Below are 27,463 nucleotides of genomic sequence, written 5' to 3' on the forward strand. Positions count from 1 at the left end.
GGCAGTCTTACCTGATGCTTCGATGAGCGTCACACACACAGAGGAAGAGTGGTTCCTCCGGGTGTTGTGCATGGCACGAGGACCATCCACAGTGGACCCAAAACTCAGGCTAGAAATAGCAAGTGCACTCACCGTCTCAGGTCTGGTTACCCTCTGCAGTCTGTGCGTAAAAGCGCACAACCAAAACCAAACTTTAGGCTCTTCGAGGAGGACTGCTCCCCCCCCACCTCCCTCTTCCTCCTTCCTCTGGCTCTCCACGGTTTCCGTCGGCCGGTTGGTGATTTTCACATCTGGTTCTGCTGAGTTGTGTCCGGTCCGACCCAGAGCCCCGGGTCACCCATGAGGCTGGAGGCTGCAGCCAGGATGGATCTATTCAGGAAGCTGTGGAAGGCGAGGAAGCTGATCGTTGTGGTGTTCATCCCGCTGTCCCTGCTTCCGTTACCGCTCATTCACCCCACCAGCGTGAGTAAATAATAATAATAATAACAGTAATAAATACGTAGTTTGAGCTGTTATACGCATTAGAAACAGAACAAAAAGTAAACGTCTAGCAGAAACGCATGGGTTTTCAAAATAAGAGCATGGTAGTCAGATTACTAAAACTGGACAATCCAAAGTACTTATTATTGAAAATCACTGTTCAGTTAGAAAGTAAGCATTTACAAATGTGAAAAAGTCATTAAAAAGCCCATTGATACACTTTGGTCATTACATAGATGTGACAAATGGGTCATGGGTCAAGACAAAATCACTAGAAATAACTTGTTAAGTAACATAGAGCCTCAAGAATATTAATGGCAATGCATATACCAGTGTAGACATGAAATATAGACCACCCATATATTTTAATTACAAAAGTTATGAGCTAATTCACACTATTAAACATACATATTAGTAATCCACATAATTTAGATTGAATACTTACTAAACATCCGATTCAGCAGTAAAAAAAAAAACATCCAGTTGATCTGCTGTTGTTTCTCTTGCTTGCTGCTGATGGCCACAGTGTCCTGATGGCATTTTTGTGTGTGATTGTTTGTTTGTGTGAGTGTGTGAGTGAGTGAGTGAGTGAGTGTGTGAGTGAGTGAGTGAGTGAGTGAGTGAGTGAGTGAGACAAAGAATCAATCAAAAGGCACAGTGTCCTCTGTTTTGATGAACGCTTGTCCTGAGCTCTCCCGATCATCAGCTGAGCTGTGTGTGTGCGGAGATGTCGCGACATGCTGATGAGATGGAGATCAGTGTTTCTGCTAATCAGCAAACAGGACGAGAGGGAGAACAACTTGATTCTCATTTTAGACTCATGCTGAAAAATAGTTTAAGACCTGTTTCATCTGATTGTAGCTCATGTATGTTTTTTTTTTTTTTGTATGGTTTCAGACAAGTGAAATTGCACTGAAAACAGTGAATGTAAATTTCACTGTAGATTAAATATAAGGTTGTAGTTCGGTGAGCTGCTTTTTCTATTTCAAACTGCCTTTTTGTCACAGGCTCATGTTCACTGAGACCTCTGTGATTTGTCTGATTTGCAGACTCCCTCTTGTCAACATGCGGAAATGCCAAATTCAATGATATCCATTGAAAAACACTTATGTCTGTGTATATTATTTGCTGAGAACATCTTGACTGGGATTAGGTTTTCTGGCTCCAGTAACCAGTTAAAGATGGTGACAAACTTTGGGCTTAAAAATGTGCATCTTAGAATGTTTTTCTGTTTTTAAAATATGGATCTATTTCAAACTCCAGCTTGTGACTTTCACGTGTTCCCGTTGCTTTGGAGTCACAGTACTACGCAGTTTCTCTGAAAAATAAATGGTCATTTAAGCATTTTTTCCATTCTCAATGTATTTCCCAAATCCCCGAAGAAATTTCTGTCCTTAAAGATAAAAAATATTTTGAACACAAGTTGTGCCTCTTTTTGCCAGTCCAAACAGATATTTCAGTTATATCATAGTATTTTTATGTAGTTTTTTTTCAAGTATTTCATATTTTTACACGTAACAACATTTAAAGATTTTTCACAACATGATAAAGTTTTTCAGAGAATCTTATGCTTAGCACAGTTAGTCAAATGTAGTAATGGTAATTTATGAGCAGTACAATAGGGCTAAATCCACAATTATTAGACAAACACAAAATTCATGTAATATAACATTTGGTCAGAAATCAGATGGCACATGAAAAAACTCCAACACCTCAGCTGAAGCACGCAGATGACCAACAAATTATTTATTACAGTCATTATGAACTGAATATCATTTCACCGTATAGTGATGGTATTTTAGATCAACACTTAAATTAAGTGATGTTAAAATTTGAGCTTTTTTAATGCTGCAGTGAGAAACATTTGTCTCCTCCTTCTGCTCGTGAGAATGATTACAAAAACAGTGTCGACATGTGCTTATGTCACAGACTCGCTACTTCATTGTTGCTGCTGTAAAACAGTGTATAACTTGTTTGGAGCGTCACAGCTTCTGTAAAACGACTTGTTTCACAATCAGAATTTGATCCATTAAGTCAGAAAATGTTTCTGTTATCAGTCGAGAGGACTTTGAATTATTTTATCCCCATTCAAGTTAGCACAGTGCTAAATCTGACGAAGTCAGAAATCTCTGATGCACGTGCTGATGCCCAGCATGAATTAATCTGGCCAGAGCTGGAACGTCTCACCAGACACCAGATTTTAAAACTTTGTTTGCTGTGAAATACATAGAGATTCATCTGGCACTGACGAGGTTAATCAGCTTTCTGAAAACTCTGGGCTTGTTTGAAACTGACTTTCATTTCTATGTAAAAGTAGAGCTGGTTTCAGCACTCGCTAAATAAGGTAGTACAAGTTGTCCATGAGCCAATTGGAGCTGTCGCCCAGGAGCCTTGCTGTTATGTCAGTGGAGGTGAATGTTTGGCAGGACAGAGGCGCAGGATGAGGCCAAGTTCTTTTGTCCTAAAAGAACAAAAACTCCACACTACAAAAAAAAAAGAAACAATCCAAGTAATTAAGTTATATAATCAACCAACCACCAATGCTGGATTTTCGGCCCTCATGTGGGTTCCTTACGACACCAGGGAGCCCAGACTGTGTCAGGAATGTGACAGGGGTTCAGAGTTACGCTGTGTGTGTGTGTGTTTGGAGTGGTACTGAGTCCAGCTGCAGCGGATCAGAACATCTGTAGGATGCAGTCAGGCCAGGTCAGAGAGAGAGAGAGAGAGAGAGAGAGAGAGAGGCGGAGAACGAAGCAGAAGACACGTGCTCGTCGGAGTCATGCTCGTGCCGTTTCACATCCTCATGTAAATTAGGGTTTGCTGAGCTATGGTTCCTTGGGATGCTACACATGGCTCCAGGTTTGGCCACTGTGGTGCAGACTGAAATAATTCCCCTCTTACAGTACTGGACTGACAGGCAGCTTCAGACAGATGTTTGGCGATCCCCTGATTTTCCTTCTGTGCCGGTTCGTGAAACGTCGAGTCCTCTGCATGTGTTGCATTGAAATGCGGTGCAAACACGTTTCCCTGTCTGTGCAGACTGTCTGTGTGTGTGTGTGTGTGTGTGCGTGTGTGTGTGTGTGTGTGTGTGTGTGTGTGTGTGTGTGTGTGTGTGCGTGTGTGTGTGTGTGTGTGTGTGTGTGTGTGTGTGCGTGCGTGTGTGTGCGTGTGTGTGTGTGTGTGTGTGTGTGTGTGTGTGTGTGTCTAATCTGACCTCCAAGCTGATTGGTTCATTGAACAGAGGTTACAGCGGTGACCTAACCAGCCTCTCAGAAGTCTTTAAGCCTCTGAGTTTGTTTTTCTGTTACTTGATATCTGGAGATGTTCAGTTTATCAACAGTCAGTTGATGAGAGTCTGTTACATATTCAGACAGAAATTGGCCTGTTAGCAGTAAAACTCTGACGGTTTGAGGCAAACTGTTTCATCTGAATGAAGGTTTTTAGGTCAGAGAGATATACTTGACACCAAAAACTCTGTAAGCACATCTGACTCCATCACAGAAGACCAGTGAACTGTCTTGTGTTTATTAACTGAGGGGAAAAGGGGAAAACTAGATGTGCTGCATGCACTTAAAGATCACATGAAAAACAAGTCAAATGGACTTTTACAAATTTATTTTGAGGGGGTTTGGATGCCTGGTTGTTGAGCATCATTCATAAAGCTGTTAACACTTTACTCTCTCCACATCTTTACTGTATTTTAAATATAAATCGAAAAAAAAATTCTCTGAAAGTTGGAGGAAAAAAAGAGCCTTCTACCAGTTAGTATTATCTTAGGATGTCTATTGATCTGAAAATAATGCATGACTGCTGAATGTGTAGATTCATATTACTAAAACTAAACGTATATTGTTTTTTGAAAGGGAAAGTCACACGCAAGAAGTTGTGAAGCTCCATCACAGCTTAAACATGTCATCCCCTGCAGCTTAAATGGAGCACAGCCTGCTGAGACACACACACACACACACACACACACACACACACACACACACACACACACACACACACACACACACACACACACACACACATACACACACACACACACACACACACACACACACACACACACACACACACACACACACACACACACACACACACACATACACACACACACACACACACACCATCCAGTTCATCTCGGGCACCGCAGCATCACATTGTAAACTCTCAAAAGTCAAGTGAGCTTTTGTGTAGAAAACAAAAACAATCCTCCCATTTTCAAGCCCGTCACAGCAGCTCTGACCTCACTCACATCCTCTTTCCCCTAAAAGTAGCTTTTTATGTTACACTTTCATTTGTCTTATATGAAATGAGTTTAAGAACGATAACTGGTGGCTTAAGCTGTTTATTTCCTACCTGGAAACCAGGTTTGACCTGAAAGCAAACAGGCTTTGGTCCATCAGAGTACCAGCCTGCATTGACTTCTGCTCCCTGACATGTCTCAGTATGAAGTCTGATTTTGACTTATTTGTCTCTTTTTATCTGTTGTCTTGTCAGTGTGATTGACAGGTCAGCAGTCAGACGTTTCTCTGCTTTAATCCCGTAATCAGGCCATCTCCTTGTGTTTCCTCAGAGTGAAGCTGTGTTTGAGACTGAACACTTGAAGGCTGCTAACGACGAGAGATTGTCACACTTCCTCTCTTTATAAAGTTGCTGTGTTTTCTGAGGGGATTTAAATTGTTGTAGCATTTGTGTTGGCGAGGCCGTCTTTGATTATGAACCCAAACACCCTGTTCCTGTTCTCAGCCTGATCCAGCAGCTGCTCCTAATGCCTGGAAATACCGCTGTCCTGCTGCCAAGTTAGATCTACAGGAAAGCGTCCAAAAAGGAGCACGGGCCGAGGCTGTCAATACCAAACTAATACCGAGCCACAACTCAACACTTATTTCTTCATTAAATGATCACTTCTACAGAAAGAGATGGATTAAATTCAGCTTTATTCTATTTCCTTTAATGTGTTAACGTGTTCATGCATCATGTGCAGCAGGTGTTGCACAGTTCAGTGTTGTCACTGTACAACATCATGTTCCGACATTATGTCTCTCACTCACAAGACTATCACCTGCTTGTTTCTGAAATAAGCTGCAGACCATTCAACTATCGATGACAAATGACAGAAGAAGTTAACAGTGTTTTGAGACAAAAATCTTAGTTAAAATTGGTTTCTGAACTCACCATCAGGATAATCCCGACTGACAAGATGTCTGAGACTAATATTGACACAGACGTTAGACATATTCTTGCAATCTTGAAACAGATTATTTTAGATTTTTTTTTTTTTGTAATTATGACCAAACTGTCGTTTTATTTTACGGTTTGAAAATTTACTTTTTTGCCCACTGGTGGAAAAACTATAATAGTGGTGCCGTTTATAAAGCCCTACTCAGACGTAGGACATGTAACATTATTGAATTATTTCTTTGTAAAAGTAAAAAAATTTGCTTCAATTTGTTGTCAATCTTTCATGCAAAATTCCTTCAATAGAAAGATGTTTGAGAGATTTCTTGCATTATAAATGTCTCCACAACATTTCAGTAGGATTCAAACTGGGCTTTGACTTTCCATAACTGTCCATTTCAAATTTCTGAAACACTCCTTGGTGGATTTGTTTGTGTGCTTTGGATTATTCTGTTAAAAGGTCCACTTCTAGTCCAATTTCAGGCACATGGCCTCACAATATCTTTAACTGCTCTTTGATATTACATTACTCCAAAAGGTCTGGACTTTGCTTGTAGCTTCATTGGAAAACTGTATTTTTTGGACAGCGTAGGCTTTTTCCTGGGACGCCTCTCGTGCAGGTTTCATTTTTGTAATCTCCTTCTGATTGTAGACACGTGCAGTTTGACACCAACAGTTGCAAGAATTTCCTGCAGATCCTGTGATGAAACATTCAGGTTCTTGGAGACTTGTTTTTGCACCAACCAGTCTGCTCTTGGACTAAATTTATTGAGGCGACCAGTCAGGGACAAACTGGCAGTCATGTGAAATCTGCACCACATGCAAATGATTGTCTTCACAGTGGAATACATTTTCTCAAATAATTCGGGGGAAGCCAGAATCATAGACATCCACAACCTTTTTTTTCTGAAGGTCTTATAGATCTCTTTAGATCTTTGCATGGTGACACCACACACTTCAATAGTAAAGAGGACAGAAGACCGTGAATGTCAGAGGTTTAAATAAGACACTCCTTCAGGAAGTTGTCGGCCTCATTTGTGGGCATTGTTTTAAAGAGGACCAAATGTCTTGGTTGTTTAAATATGTTGAACAAATCCACATTTTATTTGTTATGTTTTATTCATTTTAGTGGCTTTTTTATATATTTTTTTAAAGAACGGTCATCATTTACAAACCTTTTCAAAAAAGGCACATGCAACTTCTATCATAATTCAAATAGTAAAGCATTTCTCTGTAACACTTAGCAGGTGATTCATTTAGTAATTGATTTCTAAGTCCCTGTGTTGAATGTCTGGCAGGTTTTAACAGGTCTGGACTCGCCTCATGCCGGAGCTCTGTGGGTTTTTTTTTTCTCTCCCCCTTCTGCCTTTATTAATTTGAGATTAACTGACCTGTTTCTGGCAAGATGTTATACTGAGTTTCCTTCTTGTGTAAAAGTACGACAGGCTCACGCAACATGTGGCAATGGTGGGAACTGCTTATGTGTGTGTGTGTGTGTGTGTGTGTGTGTGTGTGTGTGTGTGTGTGTGTGTGTGTGTGTGTGTGTGGAGGGAGGGGTGGGGTGGCGGCACTAATATACAAATAAAACATTGTCCAATCTTATGTTAAAATGCCTGGTTACCATCTGTACTAGAGATGTATGTATCTATGACAGGGTTTTATTCCGAGTTAAATTGTCCTGGAAGGAAATTTGAGATTTTTCTGCAGTGTGGTGTCACCTCTTAATGGTTTATCAAGGTCTTAACAAATGTCACGAGATTCCTCTTTAGTCTTAAAGGTGGGAGAGCCTGTCACTAAGCTCGCTGCTGCTGTTACAACAGAGTGGTATGAGGGGCTGGTATGTTGATATTATATAACCATAACCAGATTAATGCAACATCGGCGTGTGTTTTAGAGGTAGAGTGTGTGTACTCAACCTGACAACAATGAACTCCACATGTCTGCTCTGACTGAAATCTTTTATGAAATATCATAAATTAGCATGCGTGCACTTACAAAATGTGTGTGTGGACACTGTAGGAGGTTTTTAAGCTAAAAATGTTGACACTTCATTGTTGTTTGTGTGATCTCTGTCATGTGAAAGTTAAAGAAGGTTTGTGTTTTTCTGGGTTGCAGGAGGCATGTTGTGCGTACGTGTTGATGGTGACGGCAGTCTACTGGGTGTCCGAGGCTGTTCCCCTCGGAGCTGCCGCTCTGGTCCCAGCCTTCCTCTACCCTCTCTTTGGAGTACTCAAGTCCAGCGAGGTGAGTCAGCCTGTCTGACCTTTCAGCTACCTGACTGTGTAAAGTTTTAATTCTCTAACTAATAGAGAGGTGAAGAGCAGAAAGCCATAAAGCCACGGTAGAGTAATAAAGTGTCACAAGGTTATAACATCAGCACAATTAAATAAGTGTCTTCACAGTGTTTTGGAAAATGTTAAGTTTTTTGTGACAAAAGTTTTATAAGAAACGGGAAATAAATGTAAATTCACTGAGCCTTTTTTTTTTTAGCTGACAAAAGTTTACATTATGAAAAATGAAGTCATCCAAATTTGCTATTAGCAGTTATTGTCTGCTCAATACCATTAAATACCATTAAATACCACTGAATGACTTTCATTCTGAAGAAAACGTGATGTTTCTCGGGCAGGTTCTGAAGTCATGAAAAACATATTTCTGCGGTTTCAGCGGATTTGTGTTTGTTTGTTTACAATATACACAAAAGTAATGATATTCTCATGAAATGTGAGTCACAATAAAACAGCAAATGTGTCTATCATGTCTGTCTGTCCAGGTTTGACACACATTGTGGTAATATTGAGTTAGTAGGTGAACAAGCACCTGTCTTCTAGTACCTCCCTCTACACCTGAAAGCCTCTCAAACCTTTTCACAGTTAAAAGTAAATTTTACTAACCTGTGTACATCTATTTCTATCTGCCCAATTAAAGAAAATGTAGCCTAATTGGACAGAAAACCACCAATGAACTCACACTCAAGAGTAGGATTGTTTTGACTGAGATAAGTAAGTATTTGTTGGAAGCATAAACAAGCTGAGACCTATATTTGAACTGCCATGTTGACCGTTATTTCAATATTTCAGCTTTTGCTACAGTATAGTTTTATTGTTGTAAATATGTCTGTTTCATTAATTCCATGAACTTCAATATAAATAACCCACATCTACGAACATTTAGCTATTTTTTAAATATATGAAGGAAGACTGTAAGCATTACAGTGTGTCAAGCTTTGTCACTCTGACGAGGAAATGTGAGAGAAGCACTTGTTATTTAGGGCAGGCAGTAAACTGTGGAGGGCTTAACAGTAATGCATGGAAAACAGCAGAACTGCCTTTAATGTGTGGATATCTGGGTTTGATGGTGTGTTCCAGTTCAGTCAGACTTTGGCCTCTAGGCTGCGGAGTCATCACTCCCCGTAGATGGTATTACACAGATATATTTAGGGATTGATGAGAAATTTCCCAGCTTAAATAGACCGCCAAATGTGTATGTCGGATGACTATGGAGCATGAGGCATGTCACATGATGCACAGCGGAGCAGCCTGAGTTGACTGCCTGAACTAGCTCGCAGGCGTCGCTCCATTTCTGGTAGTGAGAGTCAGCTGATCAGACGGCTGTATAAATGGATGTACACTGAGTCCAGGTCAGGTCAGGCTGTGCTCTGAACTGCAAGTATGTTTCAAGAATTTATGTCCGCATGTGTGTTTCTCAGATGGAAAGTAAATGCGGTGTTACATATCCGACTACATGTCAGTGTAAACGGAGGCGTAAAGATGTAAAGATTTCATCAGCCATGACTTCAAGGAGCGTGCAAGAAAACCCCATCAACCTGCTGCTCATCATCATTATGTGTTTTATTTCATGCTTGAGTTCATGCATCCACACGTGCCACACCCACCCACATACGCAACCATCCGCCCTCCCGCCAGGCTCCGTCTGATTGGTTTGACTGACGTTGACGGCCGGCGGCGTCACTCCTTTCTCATACCAGTAACACACATTTCCTCTCTGTCGAACTCGCCTCTCTCTTCTTCTTCACCTCTCTTATTATTAAACTTTACATAAAAAGTGAGCTGTGTGCCTCATGTGACCAAATCGCATTGACAAACAGTGACAAAGCTCCCTGTTAACGCTGCTGTAAGCCGCTTGTGGTGGTGCTCCATAAATATCTCAGCAGAGAGTGTTATGCAACATTTTCAGTTTATTATGATCCTCTTCTTAAGTCCATGTTTTCTACTGCATGCTTTCATTTTCAGTATAAATTGAATCTTCATCAAGCGTTGAATGTAACAAACATCAGTACAAACACAGACCCATTTTTGATTTGGTTAAAAGTTTCCATACAACATCTGATATTCTAAAAATCAAGTTCCTCCTGAGATCAAAGACGTAATGTTGAAACTGATTGGAAAGCCTTGTTGGCTGTAAATCTAGATTATAAATTATTAACTGGGTTTCAAACTGAGCATCATGAACCATGATGTTAGAGGACTAGAAGCTGTATACTGTATATGCATGCTGCTGCAGCATTTATTCCGTCTGGAGCTCATGTCTCCAAGCTAAACTTTCCGTTAGTCAGCACTTAAATATTTTAATCCTTTCTTTGGACTAATTTTCCTTCCCGGTCTGCAGCTCCTTCAGATGTTATAACGACCAGAGTCGTTAGGGCTTGAATATAAACCCGCATCTCTCCAATTCCCATTTTAAAATTGGATTTTATATTCATCATTGCAGCCCGGGGAGCTGGTCTCCAAATGTCTTCATCTGGGATCAAACCATGATCACTACAGTTGTGTAGCACGACATCATAATCAGGAGGTTATTGAGGCTCCCTATGCAATTCCATTCCTGTGTTTCTCCTTTAAATGACAGAGAGAAGGATGCAGTTGTGTGTTTAACAGGCCACCTGAGGAAAACGCAGCAGGTTGTAGGGGAGAGGTGAGACGATGCAGCTTATACAACTCTGCCAGGCCATGAACCCTGCGGGTGGGAAGGAGAGCAGATTAAAGAGGAACAAATGGAAAACTGTATGTTTTGATCCAAATGAAGGGATGGTGATGTGAAGGCTAAACTACTTGTTTAGGTTTCGAAAATAATCATGGTTCGGATTAAAATGAGTAATTTTACATCCGTTACAAAAATTCTGTTACGTCCAAGTTGACTTTTGCTAGGTCATGGACTTGAACACAAGTCTCAAATGTGAAAATCGATTCCATCCAAGCACACCCAACCTCCTACTTATGTAGACTTTATTTTCTTTCTACTTCATCACATGACTTTCTTCTTCAGCGTGGGTGGTCATGGTGTCTACGCCAAAGGGACCTTCATGTGTATCTCTCTGATGCCAACAACTTTGATTTAACACCAGTATCTGACTGACCTGATGCGAACCAGATGCAATTTCACTGCGTAAATATACAGGTCTGGAAACCCTCCATAGAGAATCGCTTGCAGTCGTTCCATCCGACTGGGTGGAGACCTCAAGTTAATTTCAACCAACACTCTTCAACGCTGCAAGCATTTTTTCCTGGGCAGAGCATATGTTTAAAATAGTTTTAATGAACATCAGCAGCTTGACGGGGTGCTGAGCGTTTATTCTGCGTGGATTTTATTCAGTCACTAAGAGTTGAAAAATGCTAACGCTGCACTCGTCACTGTCACCAGCTGTCCAATCACAGTGAAGGGTGGGCGGGACAAACACTGTTAACCACCGACACTGGTCGCTGATTGGTCCGCCCTTCAGAGTAGCTGTGCAAACGCCAATAAGAGCCAAGTTTCCAGACTGTTATCACAGCGAAGAAAAACTGAAGCTTGAGGGACAGTCTAGTATCTGACACTCCAGGGATGAGAACAGGCTGCTTCTTTGCTTGTTTATTTTCCTAAACTGATCGTGCCATCAACAATTTCATGGAACTATTTATGTATTTTAAAATGACAAACTTTTATTTGTAATTTTTGTCCATGTGTGTGTGTTCAGGTGGCTTCAGAGTACTGTAAAGACACCACTCTCCTGCTGATGGGCGTCATCTGCCTGGCAGCCTCCATAGAGAAGTGGAACCTGCACAAACGCATCGCTCTGCGCATGGTGATGATCGCGGGGGCCAAACCTGGAATGTGAGCGACACACACACACTTTATAGTCACATTAACAAATAAGCATACACAGATATACACAGTACATACTGTTAATGAAGTGAGGACTGACGGTCACACTGTTTTATCCTCAGAAATGTAAAACACACACTTTAAGTCAAAAATACAAATTAGCCAATGTCCCTCTTCCTCATCTAGGTTGGTACTGGGCTTCATGTGCTGCACGGTCTTCCTGTCCATGTGGCTCAGCAACACATCCACCACAGCCATGGTGATGCCCATAGCAGAGGCTGTCCTGCAGCAGCTGATCTGCACCGGTCTGGCTGACAGCCATGGCGACTCTGAAACGGTGGAGGCCCCTGAGAATGACAGCGGTACGTCTGGATGCGTCACCGAGAAAACAAAGACATTAAACAGACGTTTAGAGCAATGCTCGCACCAACACAGACTGTGTAGATAGATAACTGGTGTGAGGCCTGAAAACCTTCTGAAGCAGTTTTTCTTTTAGACCGTGATGATGACTGTTGTTGTCTCCTGCTGTTTCAGGCAAAGAAGAAAACCTGAAAAAGAACCAGTTAGAGGTGCTCTATCCTGACAACAGGTATGTCTATGTTGTGCTCGTTTGTTGTGTGGTAATTTTCTTTTCTAACCACTAATTCCCAGTGTGCACCACAGTCCTTGTCACGTCCACCTCTAACTGTTGACCTGCAGAGACTCAAACACACACACTTCATTTCAGCTCTGGAAAATGGAGTGTGTGCAGTTTTAGTTAATTACTAAATTTAGTAAACAGGAGTTTGACGGGTATAACATGAGGCTGGCATTGTAGTACTAACTACAGTAAATTTGCAAAAGGGATGATTTACGACTCTTATTGCTATATTTGACTTTGACCCCTACAGTTTGCATGAATGGTAAAATTGTATGTGGTCGATGAGTCTTGTACCACTTTATCTTAAAAAGACTTTACATATATTCTGTCATCTTGTTAAACCATTTCTAATCAAATGGCTAAGCACTTTGGTTAAATCTTCAAGTTCACTATGTAGGATTTGGGAGGATCTATTGGCAGAAATGGAAAAATCACCTGAAACTAAGAAACACATTTTCTTCACCTTATAGTGAGCCTTTAATATGTACGTACAGAGCAGGTCCATGGGGAACACCATATTTCTACCGAAGCCCAGAAAGGACAAACCAAACATTGACTCTAGAGAGGGTCTTTAATTATTTTGATGTCACTTTAAAGCCACCGCAGATTCTCTTACATGTTTGGAAGAGGAGGATTAGGAGAGTGATGTTGTAATCTACAACCTCATCACCAGATGCCACTAAATCATACAGACTGCTCCTGTAACGTAAATCTACATGTCAACTGCTCAGATATGTTTCTTGTCTCTTATTTTCCTTGGCATGACCTTCTTACATTCATCATCACACAAATTTTATCCGACCTTTATTAATTCTCATTTCCACTTCCAGCAACGACTGCAACAACTGTCCTAAACAGGAGCTTTCTACACTGAGTGAGGTGAGACATGTTCAGGCTTTTTTGAGGTCAGAAAGTGAGCAACACAGCAGAAAACTCCAGAGAGTATTCGTGACTTCTGTCCCTTTTGCTCTCAGGTACAGACGAGTGAAGGGAACGGTCTGGGTCTGCAGCCCATCTCCAACCCCGGGTACACAAGACACATCAACGGACACCTGCCACAGGTTAGAAACACACTGCTGAGGGTTAAAACGGCAGTTGTGTCACTTTAAGGTCGCTGGAAACAAGAACAAGAAACTCTCCCCCTTCCTTACCAGTTAACACTTGTCAACGTTTTCCTTATTGTCTCTTAGACTACGAATGAAATCCCCAACGTGAAGCGGGTGAGGGCCAGGAGAGACTCCCAGTATCCCACCAAGAGGGACCACTTGATCTGTAAATGCCTGTCGCTCAGCATCACCTACGCTGCCACCATCGGAGGACTCATCACCATCACCGGCACGTCAACCAACCTCATCTTTGCAGAGCAGTTTAACACGTATGTACACGCACACATACATGTGTTGGATAAGCATCCACAGTGATATTTACAGAGTGTTCTGAACTAGTATCAGAGAGATATTTTGGTCCGTATTAGCTCAGGAAGTCTGCAGACACCGAGCACATTTACAGCTTAATTGATTTCTTGGCTGCTGCTGTTGTTTGGCCTGAAACACTCAGTGTCTGGAGGCCGCATGGGGGGTCTGAGATCAAACTAATCAGCCTCTGGGGTCCTGACAGAGCCGATTTCCTCCAGCCGCTGCTCTAAGCCCGGCAGAATGGCCTCCTTCATGTTGCAGCTTGTTGGACAAAGGTCAGGTTTTGATTGTGTGTGTGTGTGTGTGTGTGTGTGTGTGTGTGTGTGTGTGTGTGGGGTAGTGGTTGTAATCCTTATGTAATGTTGCTGGAACAGCAACCAGTCCAATCATTGAATAGAAAAAAAAAAATCCCTAAAATGACACTTTTGGGTAGAATTTTTAGTAAAGTTAGTTGTAAAAATGATGTATTTAGCAGAATTTTAGCACCAAACCTGCCTAAAGTCGCCTCCATGACGGAGGATAAACACCTCTGCTACTGTGTTTGTTCAGATCAGTCGGTCTGAGCCTTTGCCTGCGACCATCCACGCCAGCAAGCGGTCAACCTTGACAAACACACTTGACAGTTGACCTCGTGGCTGAAGTGAAAGATGAATGCTAAGCCTTGTGGGGAAACAGACAACTTGTACAAAAACCCTTTTATTGTTTGTGTTGTTGTAAGTGAAGTTGTTGTGGTGTTCAGTGAGCTCCTTTTACTTCTCACTTTGTAACTCTTGTATATTGTAAAACATGTTGGTACAAGCTGGGTTTTGTCTTTTAAAAAAACAGCAGTGATGCTCACAGAAACTGTCCTTCAGCGGTTTGAGAAGCAAAACATTAAACTGGTGTTGAGTGGTTCAGAGCAGCAGCCAGCAGATTCACAGTTTGAAAGAAAAAATATTAGCTTATTGTGTTTTAAAATCCTAACGTAATCAAGAAAACAAGATAGGCGACTGTTAATGTTATCAACAGGATATTGTGAATTTGATAGCTTCAGTTTATTAGCACGTGGCTTTTTGTGTTGGTTTCATACTTTTATTTTATTGATTTTCTCCTTCATTTTTTATGGAATAAAGTGTTTGGACCGGAATCTGCAGCTTTTGACTTTCTATCCAGACATTAATGGCCCCCGCAAGATAAAGTCTCCCAACATTTTTGACCCCTGACCTTTTCTCTTGTAGCACCATGAAGCTGATGTTCTTCTTAACTATTATCTAGTGGACTGGTGGCTGCGACATTCAGTGAGGGTATCCATGTTCCCAGACGATGAAGCTTAATGACTTGACCTAAATCTCTTAATGACTGTTTCACTAAACCCATTTTCAGGTCAAAAGTAACAAGTCCTCCAAACTAAATGTTCTGACCTTCAAATACGACCCACAGCAGTATTTCCTTAATTACCACCACTGCTCAGGTTTAGAGACAAAACCACTTGCTTCGGGTTCCAGAAAGATAATGCTTCGGGTTAAAATGATGAATCCCTCTCAGGGATACTTCATCGTTGTCATTTATAGACGCGCTGGAGGTCGTTTTAACTTTCAAATGTAACTTTAAGTCGTAATGAACTGCTTGTACAAACGAGCGATGGAGTCTCGAGAAAAGTTGTATTTTCTTATTTATTTATTTACTAACTTACTTACAATTAACACTTGCAATGATGAAGGAATTAAGTTGATACAAATTTATATTACATTTTGGTATTAATTATTTACATCTTTTAATGAGGATTTCATTCTTATTAATACTTATATAGTGCAAATTGCTTGAATAATTTTTCATCCGCTGACATGATGATGGTGATGACAAACAGGAAGCCACAGTGCACCTCCTTCTGTCCTGACTAGCATAGATTGCATCACTGGCTCTGTAGCATTGCTTTAATTTGATTTAGATGGTATTTAGTTCAATTTGTTTCCTCACTTTTTCTCAGCGAATTTTTCCTTTTCATAATGTTTTTCCTGGTGTAATGCAAACACTGATATGATGAATGCCTCGAGGCTAACGATGAGACAGCAGAGTGGTTTCTGCAGCACACACATGATCATCATCTCCTGAATGTCACCTTCAACCTGCTCTGTGTTCACTCAGCAGGGAGAAGAGCAGCGAAGCATATCTGAGCAAATACACTTCATCACCCACACAGATTTGAATGGCACAACAGAGAACAGAGAGGGTCTCAGTTCGAGCTGAAATCAGCCTGAAGACGAACGACCACTGATACACGGCACAGACAGCCATTGGAGCTGATGGTATTGACCCCTGTGGATTCAGTATCTCCTGTGGCTCCTGCTGTCCACACTGTGGAGCTTTCGAGGAAATATATAAACCATAAGCACTTAGATTGTTGACAGATACTGATACACATTCATAGGGCTGGATTTACTGAAGGTGTGTGTGTAAAATCACGTGCAAACTCCTCACGACCAGCAAAAAAAATGTCCAAGCAGATCTACTAACGACGTGCAGACAGCATTACTTCTTTCAAATGTGCAATTTAACACACGTTGTCCCTTTTGCGTGTTTGCCTGCATGCATATGTAATATTGGGCGTTTCTACTCGAACGTGCAAAATAATGGGAGGGAACATGCAAATACATACATTTAGCATTTAGCATCCGCAATGATATTTACTAAACCTGAAAGTAGAAATAGGAGAAGTGATTGCATGTGTATTTTTGTTACAAATGAAAGGAATGTATTAATCAGATGCGCACATTAGGGGAGACGACTGCTCTTATTGTGGTGAGAAGGAGATGCAGGAAATGGATAAAAGATTTATTCATCATTGATAATTCCATTGTTAAGAAGTCTTTCTGGGTGCTTTAACAGAAAGTAGTATTCTTTCAGGTGTGTCTTATTGATTCTTCACGCTCTCATTCACATCTAAGGGCAATTTGTAGAACCACCAATTAACCTGACATGCATGTCTTTGGATGTTGGGAGGAAGCCAGAGTCCCCGGAGAGAACCCACGCAGGCACAGGGAGAACATGCAGACTCCACACAGAAAGGCCCAGGATCGAATCCAGAACCTTTTCACTCTGAGGCGACAATGCTAACCACTGCACCACTGTGCCACCCTGCGTAGTATTTATACATCAATATATCATAAAGTTAACATCAAATTAATGTGACTGGGATGAAATGATGGATAAGTGTGTGATAATCAGTGCTGCTGTTTCTCTGAACTGAGATCACATGTTTCATCAGCCATTTCTGTTCCACATTGTATAAAGTTACACTTCTTAAACTCTCTCTCGGTTTCTTTGTCTCTACAGTCGGTATCCAGATGCAAAGTCGATCAACTTTGGGACGTGGTTCATCTTCAGCTTCCCCATCGCCATCATTATGCTGGTCCTCACCTGGCTGTGGCTGCACTTCCTCTTCCTCGGCTGCAAGTGAGTGCATGTGGTGTGTGTGTGTTGTACAGACCTCCTGTGTGCTCCCAGTCGTTCTGCAAATGTTCACATCCAGGTGTGTGATTTCTACTTGCCCGCAGCAACATGTTATCATTATGGACTCTTGATAAATCCCCCTGCCTGTAAGTGTTTGAGCTGTGGCTCCGCTCAGTGTGCTGTTGCTGCAGAGCGACTGTGTCAGGTCACCGTGTGGTTGATGTTGTTGTTGCTGTGTGTTCAGTTTCAGAGAAACATGCTCGCTGAGTAAGAAACGCAAAACCAGGAGGGAGATGCTGTCGGAGAGGAGGATCCACGAGGAGTACGCAAAACTGGGACCCATCAGGTGTGTGAAGTTTCCCTACCCAAGCTGTCCCGACTGTATGTGGCTGGAATTATTCAAAGGGCTATTAAAAACAATGTAATATATTCCTTTGGGAAATTAGAGGTGATGTAATGGAAATGTTCAACTCTACATTAATAATTTATTGTATTTAGGTGATTTTACCTTGATTTTTTTTTTTTTTTTTTAAACCAGACAGAAAAGAACATCAACACACCACAAACGAATAATTTTAAAATCTTGTTTACAGAAATTCTAAGAAAATGTCCTGATTTTTACATCTCTTTTATAAAATTATAAACACTGCAAATGTAGAACAACTATCTCGGAGTATTTGTAATATAAAACCACACATTTCTATGCAATTATTCAACCTGAGTAGATGATGAACTTACTTTAGACTTTTGGCAGTAACCTAAGTGAACCATACAGTGTGTGTGTGTGTGTGTGTGTGTGTGTGTGTGTGTGTGTGTGTGTGTGTGTGTGTGTATATCTTATTCGCACACCCAGACATGACATTGTGGCACAATCATGTCGTCACTCAGGTAATCGTTGCTGACGTGTTTTTGTGGTTTGTGTGTGTGTGTGTGTGTGTGTGTGTGTGTGTGTGTGTGTGTGTGTGTGTGTGTGTGTGTGTGTGTGTGTGTGTGTGTGTGTGTCCCAGCTACCCGGAGGTGGTGACCGGTGTTTTCTTCATCCTGATGACTGTGCTGTGGTTCACCAGAGAGCCCGGCTTCGTGCCCGGCTGGACGTCTCTCTTCGAAAAGTCAGTACTTTGTCATACTGCGACACACCATCAGCAAAAACTGAGAAGTGTCAGTGATTGGTGGCTTCACCGTGTCTAGAGTTTAGATGTCTCGTCTGTGTGTTATATCTGTGTGTGTTTTCCCTCTCAGGAAGGGCTACAGGACTGATGCAACAGTTTCTGTCCTTCTCGGCTTCCTGCTCTTCCTCATCCCTGCCAGGCGACCCTTCTCATCCTCCTCCTCATCCAGCTATAGAAACTCAGGTCAGGACCATAAACTTATCCAACTGATAGTTGTTATGCCCTCAGCACTTGTGGGGTGTCTCGTCAGGACACCAGATGGGTGGAGTTTAATATGTTGGACAATGTGAAGGAAGTCAGTTGTTTATGACTGCAAATTGACCTCAGTTATCATTCATACAGTATATTTACTGTGATGATCAAAACATCGTCTATCGATCGGGCTGTGACAACGACAGATTTTCACAACACAATTATCGAGGCCAAATGAATTCATGAGACAATATTTGAGCAAAATAGTAATAATGCGACCAGTTACATTCATCTTTACCGTTGTGCATACTGTGTTCTGACTCTTTTTTTTTTTTTTTTTTTTGGGCTAATGAACTACACTCAAAATCTTCGGGACTTACTGCCGACTTGGGGGGTCTCCAACACAGTTACGATTTTGGATTATGTGTAATGTTGTTATATCTGTTTTTTTGTTTTAACATGATATCAATATTTTAGATTTAAATATCACGGTTATTGACTTTACCAGTATATCGTGACATCCCTACATGGAAGCTAAAATCAACAATGAAAACAAAAGTTATTTACAGCTGCTCTGGTGTCTTTACTTTGGGTTCATTTATAAAAGGGGGAAATTAACACTGGGATATTTATATTTAGGACTTAATTCAAAATGAATGCCCTTTGAAGTGTTTGTTCAGCAACAATCATTGTAATATTCTTTAAGTTACACCAAACTGCTCCTGTTTCGAGAGGCGCTTGTTTGTGTTCTCGGCCTCTGCAGGTTGGTTTACTGCCTGTATGCTCTGTGTTCACTGGGTCAGAGAAACCTCTGCAAAACAGTTCAACTTCATACACTATTATTTATCCATTATTGTGTGACAAAATGTGGTAAACTCTTTATTTTATGGCTCCTTATTTTTGTATTAATTTTCAATAGATTTCCTGAACATAACTTTTAGTCTTCATAAATTGGTGTCAACTTGTACAATAATTATCGAAGTTACAAGGGAAGGATTAGGAAATTATGCAAAATTTTGATTATACTTGCATACAAGCAAGCACTTTCAGCAAAAAGTGATTGTTAAATTTAGCTTTTTATCAAAACACAACAAATATAAAACTGGGTTAAAAATTCACAATATTTCAGCAAAAGGAAACAACAGACAACAAAATGATTTGATGTTTGTGAACAGGAACTATAAATCACTGCTCTCACTATTCCTGCTGTGTTGACATTTTCCTCTGCGGTTTTAAACCATCAGATGACGAGTCAGAGTCTGACCCGCTGGCTCCCATGATCACCTGGAAGGACTTCCAGAGACTGATGCCATGGGAGATCGTCATCCTGGTCGGAGGAGGTTATGCACTGGCGGCTGGCTGCAAGGTACAATACATGTGTGTCTGTTGTACTGTATATTCAGAGCCGGAGCTTCTGGGGGTAAATTGAGTGCTTGGACCCACTTTTATCTGAAATTCTTCTCCTAAATATCAGTGATTCAATTATTTTGACACAGCTAATGGGAGTTAAACTATTTATAGACAGTTTTTGTGTTAACAGCTAGAAAGCGTGTTAAGTTTGTGTTGTATGTCATTATTAAAATAGTAAGGAGAGACGATTGTGGGAAATATTCAAGCCGCGTGACGTAGATATAGATCGCAGCGGGAGACTGACTGAAGGTTTGATGATGCTCACATACAGTATGTTGTGTGTGTGTGTGTGTGTGTGTGTGTGTGTGTGTGTGTGTGTGTGTGTGCGTGCGCGCGCAGGTGTCCGGCCTGTCCGTGTGGATTGGCAGACAGCTGGAGCCCATGAGTGGTCTTCCTCCCTGGGCGGTCACCCTGCTGGCCTGCCTGCTCGTGTCAGCGGTCACTGAGTTCGCCTCCAACCCGGCAACTCTCACCGTCTTCCTGCCCATCCTGTCAGCGCTGGTACGACACACTCGTCTTCACACACTTCAGTCCCAATCATGAAAGATATCAGAAAATAGGTTGAACAGCCAAATCACCATCTGTAATGTCCAGTAACGTAATGTGCTGGGTTTGAGCTTTGGATGTGTGGCGGCCTGTTGGCGGCATCTTTTCATCTCACTGTAATAAGGAGACACGAAAGAGGATGAAAAAGCACCGACAAATTCAGACTGAGATAACGCGTTGGCAGATCAGGTCACTTTGTCCTTTTCAAAAAAATGCCTTTGATATGTTGCCTCACGTTAGCCAAAAGCAAAACTGAGTCATCAGTACGAGGTAAAAACTGCCTGCTACAGTACATACACAACTGTATGCATGCAGCAATACAAACGATGCAAAGATTGAGGCAAATAGTGGTCCTATATATATATATATATACGTAATGGTACTCAACCTGTGGGAGATGATTTCAGGAAGTTGGCAGATGGGTGTGGAAAAAAACTCGGTCAAAAAGCCAACGATACTACGTCCCGCCCACCGATAGCTGCAACCTGACTGCACCACAGGCACCCCAGGCCTGTCAATCAAACAGACACACCCCAAAAACACAGCTTTTTGAAGCAAATTTTCTAATTAATGACAAGATTATTTTTAGATGGATGGCCAGAAAAACAAGAAGAATGAATGACATTAGCTCGCAAAACTGAGATAAGTCATGGAAAATTTTTTAATGTAACTTGTTTAATTGGAGTCTATGGAGCCGCTTGGGCAGAATCTCCTCTAATCTCCGTGGCCCAAAAGAAGAAGCCTCTCTGGATACTATTTTGGACCTGCTATAAGCACCATATGTCTGCTTGGAATTGTTTTGACAGTATCTTAAACAGTACCATTAAGTTTTTACCATGTTTATCATCTGCTGTCTGACATTGATACCTCTCTCTTTACCCCTCCTTTGTTCTTCTTCTTCTTCTTCTTCTTCATCCCACACTTCTCTATCCAGTCAGAGACGCTGCTCATCAACCCCCTCCACACTTTGATCCCCTCCACCATGTGCGTGTCATTTGGGGTCATGCTTCCAGTGGGGAACCCCCCCAACGCCATCGTCTTCAGTTACGGCCACGTGCAGATCAGCGACATGGTACGACACACACGCACATGCACACGCACACACACACACACACACACACACACACACACACACACACACACACACACACACACACACACACACACACACGCACACACACACACACACACACTCTGCACCTGCAGCTTCAAAAGGACAAAGGGTACAGTGTCATATTGGTGTTATGTAATCAGATGTGTAAAGACAAATATAAGACCAAAAAAACATCAGTGTCTTTAGGCTCTGTTTTTAATTTAAGAATTTATTTCTATTTCTTTTTTCTCCTCTTCATCTTCAGGTGAAAGCAGGTTTCGGGGTGAACCTGATTGGTGTAGCCGTGGTGATGTTGGCCATCACCACCTGGGGGGTTCCCCTCTTCAATCTGACCGAGTTCCCAGCCTGGGCAGTGGCCAGAAACATCACCGGGAGCTTATAACCACCGATGGGCTGGAATCAGAGGCAAGAAGAAGGATGAAGTACCGAATGAGATGGGGGGGGAAAAGTTCATGTGGAAAGACAACAAGAAAATGACATAAGTTGTGAAGAGAGGATGGTCCTGCTCAGAGTTGAAACCGATGAAACTGGACTTAAAGGAGGAAGATAGATGAGGGGAAGGAGGAGAAGAAGAACCATTACGTGTTGCCTATAAGATTGTATCTGTATTGGCCATGTGGGGGTGTTACAAGGAATGTCAAACACCTTTGTCGAAGTGGCCACTGGGGGGAGCGCTGAACTCAAACAAAAGCTTTTATTTTAATTTTCTTTACCTCTGTTAATGCAGTTTGACGGAGATCCTCTTTTCATCGAATCATTTAAAAACCACAAATTTATTTGTGGTGATCAGGAACTGATATATATAATTTTTTGATTTATAATAAAAACAATGATACGTTGTTAGAGTAGACCTGGAGAGCATTTTCAGAGCCGCGTCACACCTTCTTCTGTGGATTAGTTGATGTTTAGATAGAAATAAGCTATATGGCCAGTGTAGACAAGCCTCTTTTTATTGCACGCTTGCTGAACTAAACTTCTGCTGCACTAAAGTGTTTTACTTTTTAACTAGAACACATAGTGGGCTGATAAATTTGGAGTTTAGTTTAGTCTTCAGTTACATTATCCAGTGCAAAAGAAAGACTTGGCAGCAAGATAAAAGCATTAAAAGAGGCGTCTACTTTGGCTGCTGATGTTGTGTAAACACAGAGCTACTTTCACATGTACTCAGTATCTCTGCGTAAGAGTCCATATGCCTTACAGTTTTCAACAGAGAGAGATCAAATGAACTGGCCTTGGAATGAAAAGTAGAGCTGCGTCACATGAGACAGGTGATGTGACGGAATTCATTGGATGAAAACAAAATTGACTTTCATCAATGAGGCTGGGATACATGTCCACAAGTAACGTAGCTTTCTGTACAGAAATCTTTTCCTCACCATAACCAAGTAGTTTTGGTTCGTAACCCTGACCACGTGGTTTGTTTCCAACACATCAAGGTGAAGTAAAGCCGTGACTCTGAAACACTGCCCTCTAGTGGATTGATTTGTGTATTACATACCTTGGTGCGATACCAGTTTGCAGATTGACGTCTTTACCGAGGTCTCTGAAGCTGATGTTGTGCCCTGTTATGCTGTGAACATTTCGATTTTTGATGCCTTATTTTCCTCAGAGCACCTTGCAGTGCCTTTACCGTGTCAGTGTGGCCGCCTGTTGGGGTCTCGAAGCGCTCCCCCTGACTGAGTTAGTGCCTCGCTGTGACTTCAGAGCAGTGCAGGACCTTGGCTCTCACCTTTCCCCTTAAATCACAGAAAGCAATAATGTTTACTTTGCTGTCTCTCAGCCAGAACACAATCCCATTTCAATATCAAGAATGTCTGATGTCCTGTATTTGGTCCTGCGTTGGTTGACTCATGTATTTGATGCTAAACTGATTATCTTTACTTTCTTTGTAGCTTGTCCTTATTTGGGAGTTTGTGAGGCTTGTAACAAACTCCTGCTATCATTCTGTGTATTCAGCGGGGTGCTTTGGATTCTACAAACAAGACCTCAGACTGCTCTTCTCTTTATTATTTTTTGTCCTCAGTCTGTTTGCCAGATGCGCCTTTTTTGTTGTTGCCATATTGAACACATAGATGAAATCAAAATAGGACATTTTGCTTCCTGGGGTCGTGAGTTAGGGCAGTGTGATTATCTTAAACTGTAAAAAATGTAATTCTCTTGGTCCGCAGGTAGAAACATTACACCACAGTTATCATCACAAAAATATCTTTTAGGATTACGTTTTTCAACTTTTGCATGTCCAGCAAGAGGATGACCTTGTTTGGTCTTCATTTGTTGCCATTTTTTCAAGGTGCCACCTTTTGTGTTTTTCTGGCTCATGAAATGCAGATGTGTGAGACGACAGAGTCCCTCCAAGCTCTGAGCTATTTTTGAGTGAAGAAGAAGAAGAGCATGCGAGAGAGCACAGAACTGTACGGTGCGCTAGTTTCTTCAATCAGCTGTCAAATCACAATAATGGTTGTCCGGTGGTGAAAAGGTTTGCACAAAACACTCATTGTACTGTGCAGAAATGTCAAAGATATGCTTTATATTTTTCCACAAATTTTTTTATGTAATTTGTGACTTTTTTTATATCACTACATTATAACTATAGGCTGTAGTGCAGGCTGAATCAGAAGCCTGCGTTTTTTTTCCTTTTTGTAATTTATTCACTTCTACTGAAGGATTTGCACACCTCGACGGTGTTGCAGCAGTGACCTTTGACCCAGGGGCCACACTCCTCTGTAAATACATACAGATTTGTAATATAAACATAATGTGCCTTTGCCTGTTTCAAATGAGATGTAACATTCATAAATTATGTGTTTTATCTTGATAATGCATTCATATCCAAAACTAGAGTTAGAATCATACGACAACAATAAAACCACTAAAACAAATCAGTCGATTTTATTTTTTTATTCACAAACAACACGAGCCAGTCGCACTTTTCAGATTTTGACATAAGTTACTGTCCTGGAATTAAAAGGAAAGCGATGGCAATCAGTAAAGATCTGCATCTGTTGGTAGATCACACAAGAATAATTAAACTGACTGAGACTCATGGCTCGTTAAGAGTAAATTAAAAACTCCACACAGAAGCCGCCACAGTTCTGTGTTCTGCGCACAGAAATGATGAGGTGACGATTTTTAACATAAACAATCACAGAAAATTGATTCTGGGCAGTTTTAGGGCACACAGACCGAGTACGTGTCGGACTATTATTATTCCAGCGTGATTGGGAAGCAACAACAGCAACGACTTTGTCCACAATGACGACATTACAAGTTGAGATCCATCAGGATTTGTTAACTGGATCCTTTGATGCAACAACATGTTAAACCAGCAGGTTTAGAAAACACGACCCGACCCGACCCCACGTCGTTGTATTACTGAAGCTCAAGTCATTTTTCAAACAGATCCTTTGTACTGATATTTGGATTTCCTTAAGCAACATTTATCTCTAGAAATAAATAAGTATGAAGGTGAAGTCCAGGCGCTCTTGTCCACAATAAAGAGGGAAAACAACTTTCCAAGTCCTGCACCTCTGCCTCATATTTCAACCAGTCAGCTTGCAGCATGCGATGGTTTCCGGTTGAATGGCGGTTAAGAAGCCTCCTGGGGGCCTTTAGCAGGTGTGAAGCCTTCAGTCTGCATCTTCGCCTTGTATTTCAAGAAGTCTCTCCTCTTGTTGAAATATTTCACCTGCCGGGGAAAATGTCGTAGATCAGCTGGAGATTCAAGAGCAACCGATCCTGCAGTATTTTAAGTTGTTTAAAAATCTAAATAGTGAATTTACTTTCACGTTTTTGAGCTCGTCCAAACATTTACAGATTTTGAAACCCTGTCCACGGTGCCCGCTCCTTTATTTATGACTCGGTAGTCTTTTCTAAACTCAGGTCTTTGCCATAATTAATCACAAACAAATCAAAGTGATGTCTGACCCACTGAGCCGGGCATTGAGCCTCAAACTCGCTCTGGAGCTTCTGGCAGGACGCAGCTTTGTCATCGTTGTCCTCCAAACATGTCCAGAGACGGTCCCTGGCGTCCCAGCAGGCCTTTCTTTCTGTGGAGTTTGGAGCCGTCATTGCTGCTCAACTTAAAAGGGGAGATTTCACAAAAGGGAAAGAGAAGACGAGTTAAAACAGAAACTGCAGCAGCAGCTGCTGCCACAGGACGGGTTAAATGTTGACCAACACCTTTGTGGACAACATCCAGGTGATGTTTACAGACACATGCCATCCTCTTCCTCAGTATACTCACTGCATTCATTGCATTGCTGTATTTTCTTAGTGTTTACAGACCAAACCCCTTCGTGTTTACACGACTTTATGTGAGATTACACAGAAAACAGAGAGCTGCGTTGACGCCGAGCAGCTTCAAGTCCTGTTCGTTTGTTAAACTTATCTGTCACACACTTCTTGAATCCTCCGAGAACACGTCTTCTTTCCGACCAGCGCTTTCTGTTTGATCGTTGTCACTCCGAGAAACCCGTGAAACCCGCGTCACGCCGCTTTTAATCCACAACCACCGGACTTCCGCGGTGAAGGACGAGCGACGGGGCACTTCCTCGTCGCGCGGGGATGACGCGCAGGCGCGCTGATCAAAACCGACCAGGTGATGGCGTGTTTGGAAAACAAACCAAGCAGCACAGCTCGTTTGAAAGTTGTAGAGTTACTTGTGTTTTTAAAAAAAAAAACTAAAAAAACCAACTAAATTAACTAGTTATTAATAATACTTAAAATTAACCGGATCCTACTTTTAAACGTGAGTAATATGACATGTTTGGTCAGGCTGCCGTGGTGAACCCGACCGGAAGGAAGCAACAGGTGGGAGATTATTTGATGATGCAGCATCCCTTTTTTTTAAACTCAGCTTTCTCTTATTCAGTGCATGTCAACATTGCACACGATCAAGCATTTCTACTGTGACTCTGTAACGTGGCTTGTGTTGTTTTATTGTGGTTAACACGTGTTAGTTTTCTTTAGAGGTAAGACAACTTCCTAAATATCAAATGAATAATTATCAAACCCAAATATGTTTTAATGAGGTTTTCTGTTTCACAATGTTGGTTGGATCAAACAAGACCTTTTCCTTGGCCTGTAGGAACTTCTAAAATAAATTAATAATTGACAGACTAAAAGATTATTAAACAAGAAAAAAGACAAATTACTTACATAATTAAAATTCTGCAAGTTGCCGCTTATTGTCTATTAATTTAAAGTGAGTATGATAGTGTGTCTTATCTGGACTTGTTGTCATTCTAGTCAAGGGTTTGAAAAACAAGAGATCATTAAACTACTGGAAGATAAAGACGTGCAGATTTTATGTAATAAAGTAATAAAAAAAAAGAAAAGAAAAGAGATTTACATAGGGGGAAACATATGTTGGACTGCTATGGTGACTGAATACATTTTATGTGTTTTAGTTTTTGTTCACGAAAAAGCTATATCCACTTGTCTTCCCCTCAATTTTTCAGCAGCCCAAACTAAAGGAAAACATTTAGACTTGTGCATGTTTGTTTGTTCAATCGTTGATTTATTCATACGCTCAAATCGAGGGGGAAAAACTTGACTGGAAGCTTCATGCTCAACACAACAAAGCGCCAGATGAATGTACAATAAAGTTCTTGTGCGTGTGCATGTGTGCGTGTGCATGTGTGCGTGTGTGTGTGTGTGTGTGTGTGTGTGTGTGTGTGCGTGTGTGCGTGTGTGTGTGTGTGTGTGTGTGTGTGCGTGTGTGTGTGTGTGTGTGTGTGTGTGTGTGTGTATAGCTTGGCAGTGTGGAAAGCCAGAAAGAAAA

General features: G+C 41.4%; 3 protein-coding genes across 5 annotated transcripts in view; 1 reads left to right on the forward strand and 2 right to left on the reverse strand.

The window, feature by feature from the left end:
• Nucleotides 1-224, reverse strand: part of LOC138202507 (sushi domain-containing protein 3) — a 31,314-nt gene extending 31,090 nt beyond the window's left edge. The window contains exon 1 of one of the 2 annotated variants that reach the window (XM_069156545.1): nucleotides 133-224. The gene's annotated coding sequence lies outside the window, so the exon portion shown is untranslated. Of the gene's footprint in view, nucleotides 1-11; nucleotides 98-132 lie in introns of those variants that run through there. The other variant, XM_069156546.1, reaches the window with a different exon arrangement.
• Nucleotides 225-339: 115 nt separating this feature from the next.
• slc13a4 (solute carrier family 13 member 4) lies at nucleotides 340-24,571 on the forward strand. Its single transcript, XM_069156543.1, has 16 exons — nucleotides 340-462; nucleotides 7,780-7,908; nucleotides 11,639-11,775; nucleotides 11,953-12,128; nucleotides 12,301-12,355; nucleotides 13,237-13,285; nucleotides 13,381-13,467; nucleotides 13,597-13,781; nucleotides 17,134-17,253; nucleotides 17,495-17,596; nucleotides 18,258-18,359; nucleotides 18,490-18,602; nucleotides 19,856-19,977; nucleotides 20,361-20,522; nucleotides 21,502-21,639; nucleotides 21,926-24,571. Exons 1-16 carry the CDS (start codon nucleotides 340-342, stop codon nucleotides 22,061-22,063), a joined length of 1,938 nt encoding a protein of 645 aa, XP_069012644.1. The 3' UTR covers nucleotides 22,064-24,571.
• coa6 (cytochrome c oxidase assembly factor 6) lies at nucleotides 24,565-26,228 on the reverse strand. 2 transcript variants are annotated; one of them, XM_069156550.1, is made up of 3 exons: nucleotides 26,080-26,228; nucleotides 25,606-25,759; nucleotides 24,565-25,366 (listed from the first exon to the last, which is right to left on the reverse strand). In XM_069156550.1, exons 2-3 carry the CDS (start codon nucleotides 25,747-25,749, stop codon nucleotides 25,268-25,270), a joined length of 243 nt encoding a protein of 80 aa, XP_069012651.1. In that variant the 5' UTR covers nucleotides 25,750-25,759; nucleotides 26,080-26,228; the 3' UTR covers nucleotides 24,565-25,267. The 2 variants fall into 2 exon arrangements, with proteins under 2 accessions (XP_069012651.1, XP_069012650.1); XM_069156549.1 differs by having other exon boundaries at nucleotides 25,925-26,228.
• Between the last annotated feature and the right edge of the window lie 1,235 nt (nucleotides 26,229-27,463).

Source organism: Embiotoca jacksoni, unplaced genomic scaffold (genome assembly GCF_022577435.1).
Source record: "Embiotoca jacksoni isolate LCO1_2020_lvr unplaced genomic scaffold, fEmbJac1.0.p SCAF_21, whole genome shotgun sequence".
Lineage (NCBI taxonomy): Eukaryota > Metazoa > Chordata > Actinopteri > Embiotocidae > Embiotoca > Embiotoca jacksoni.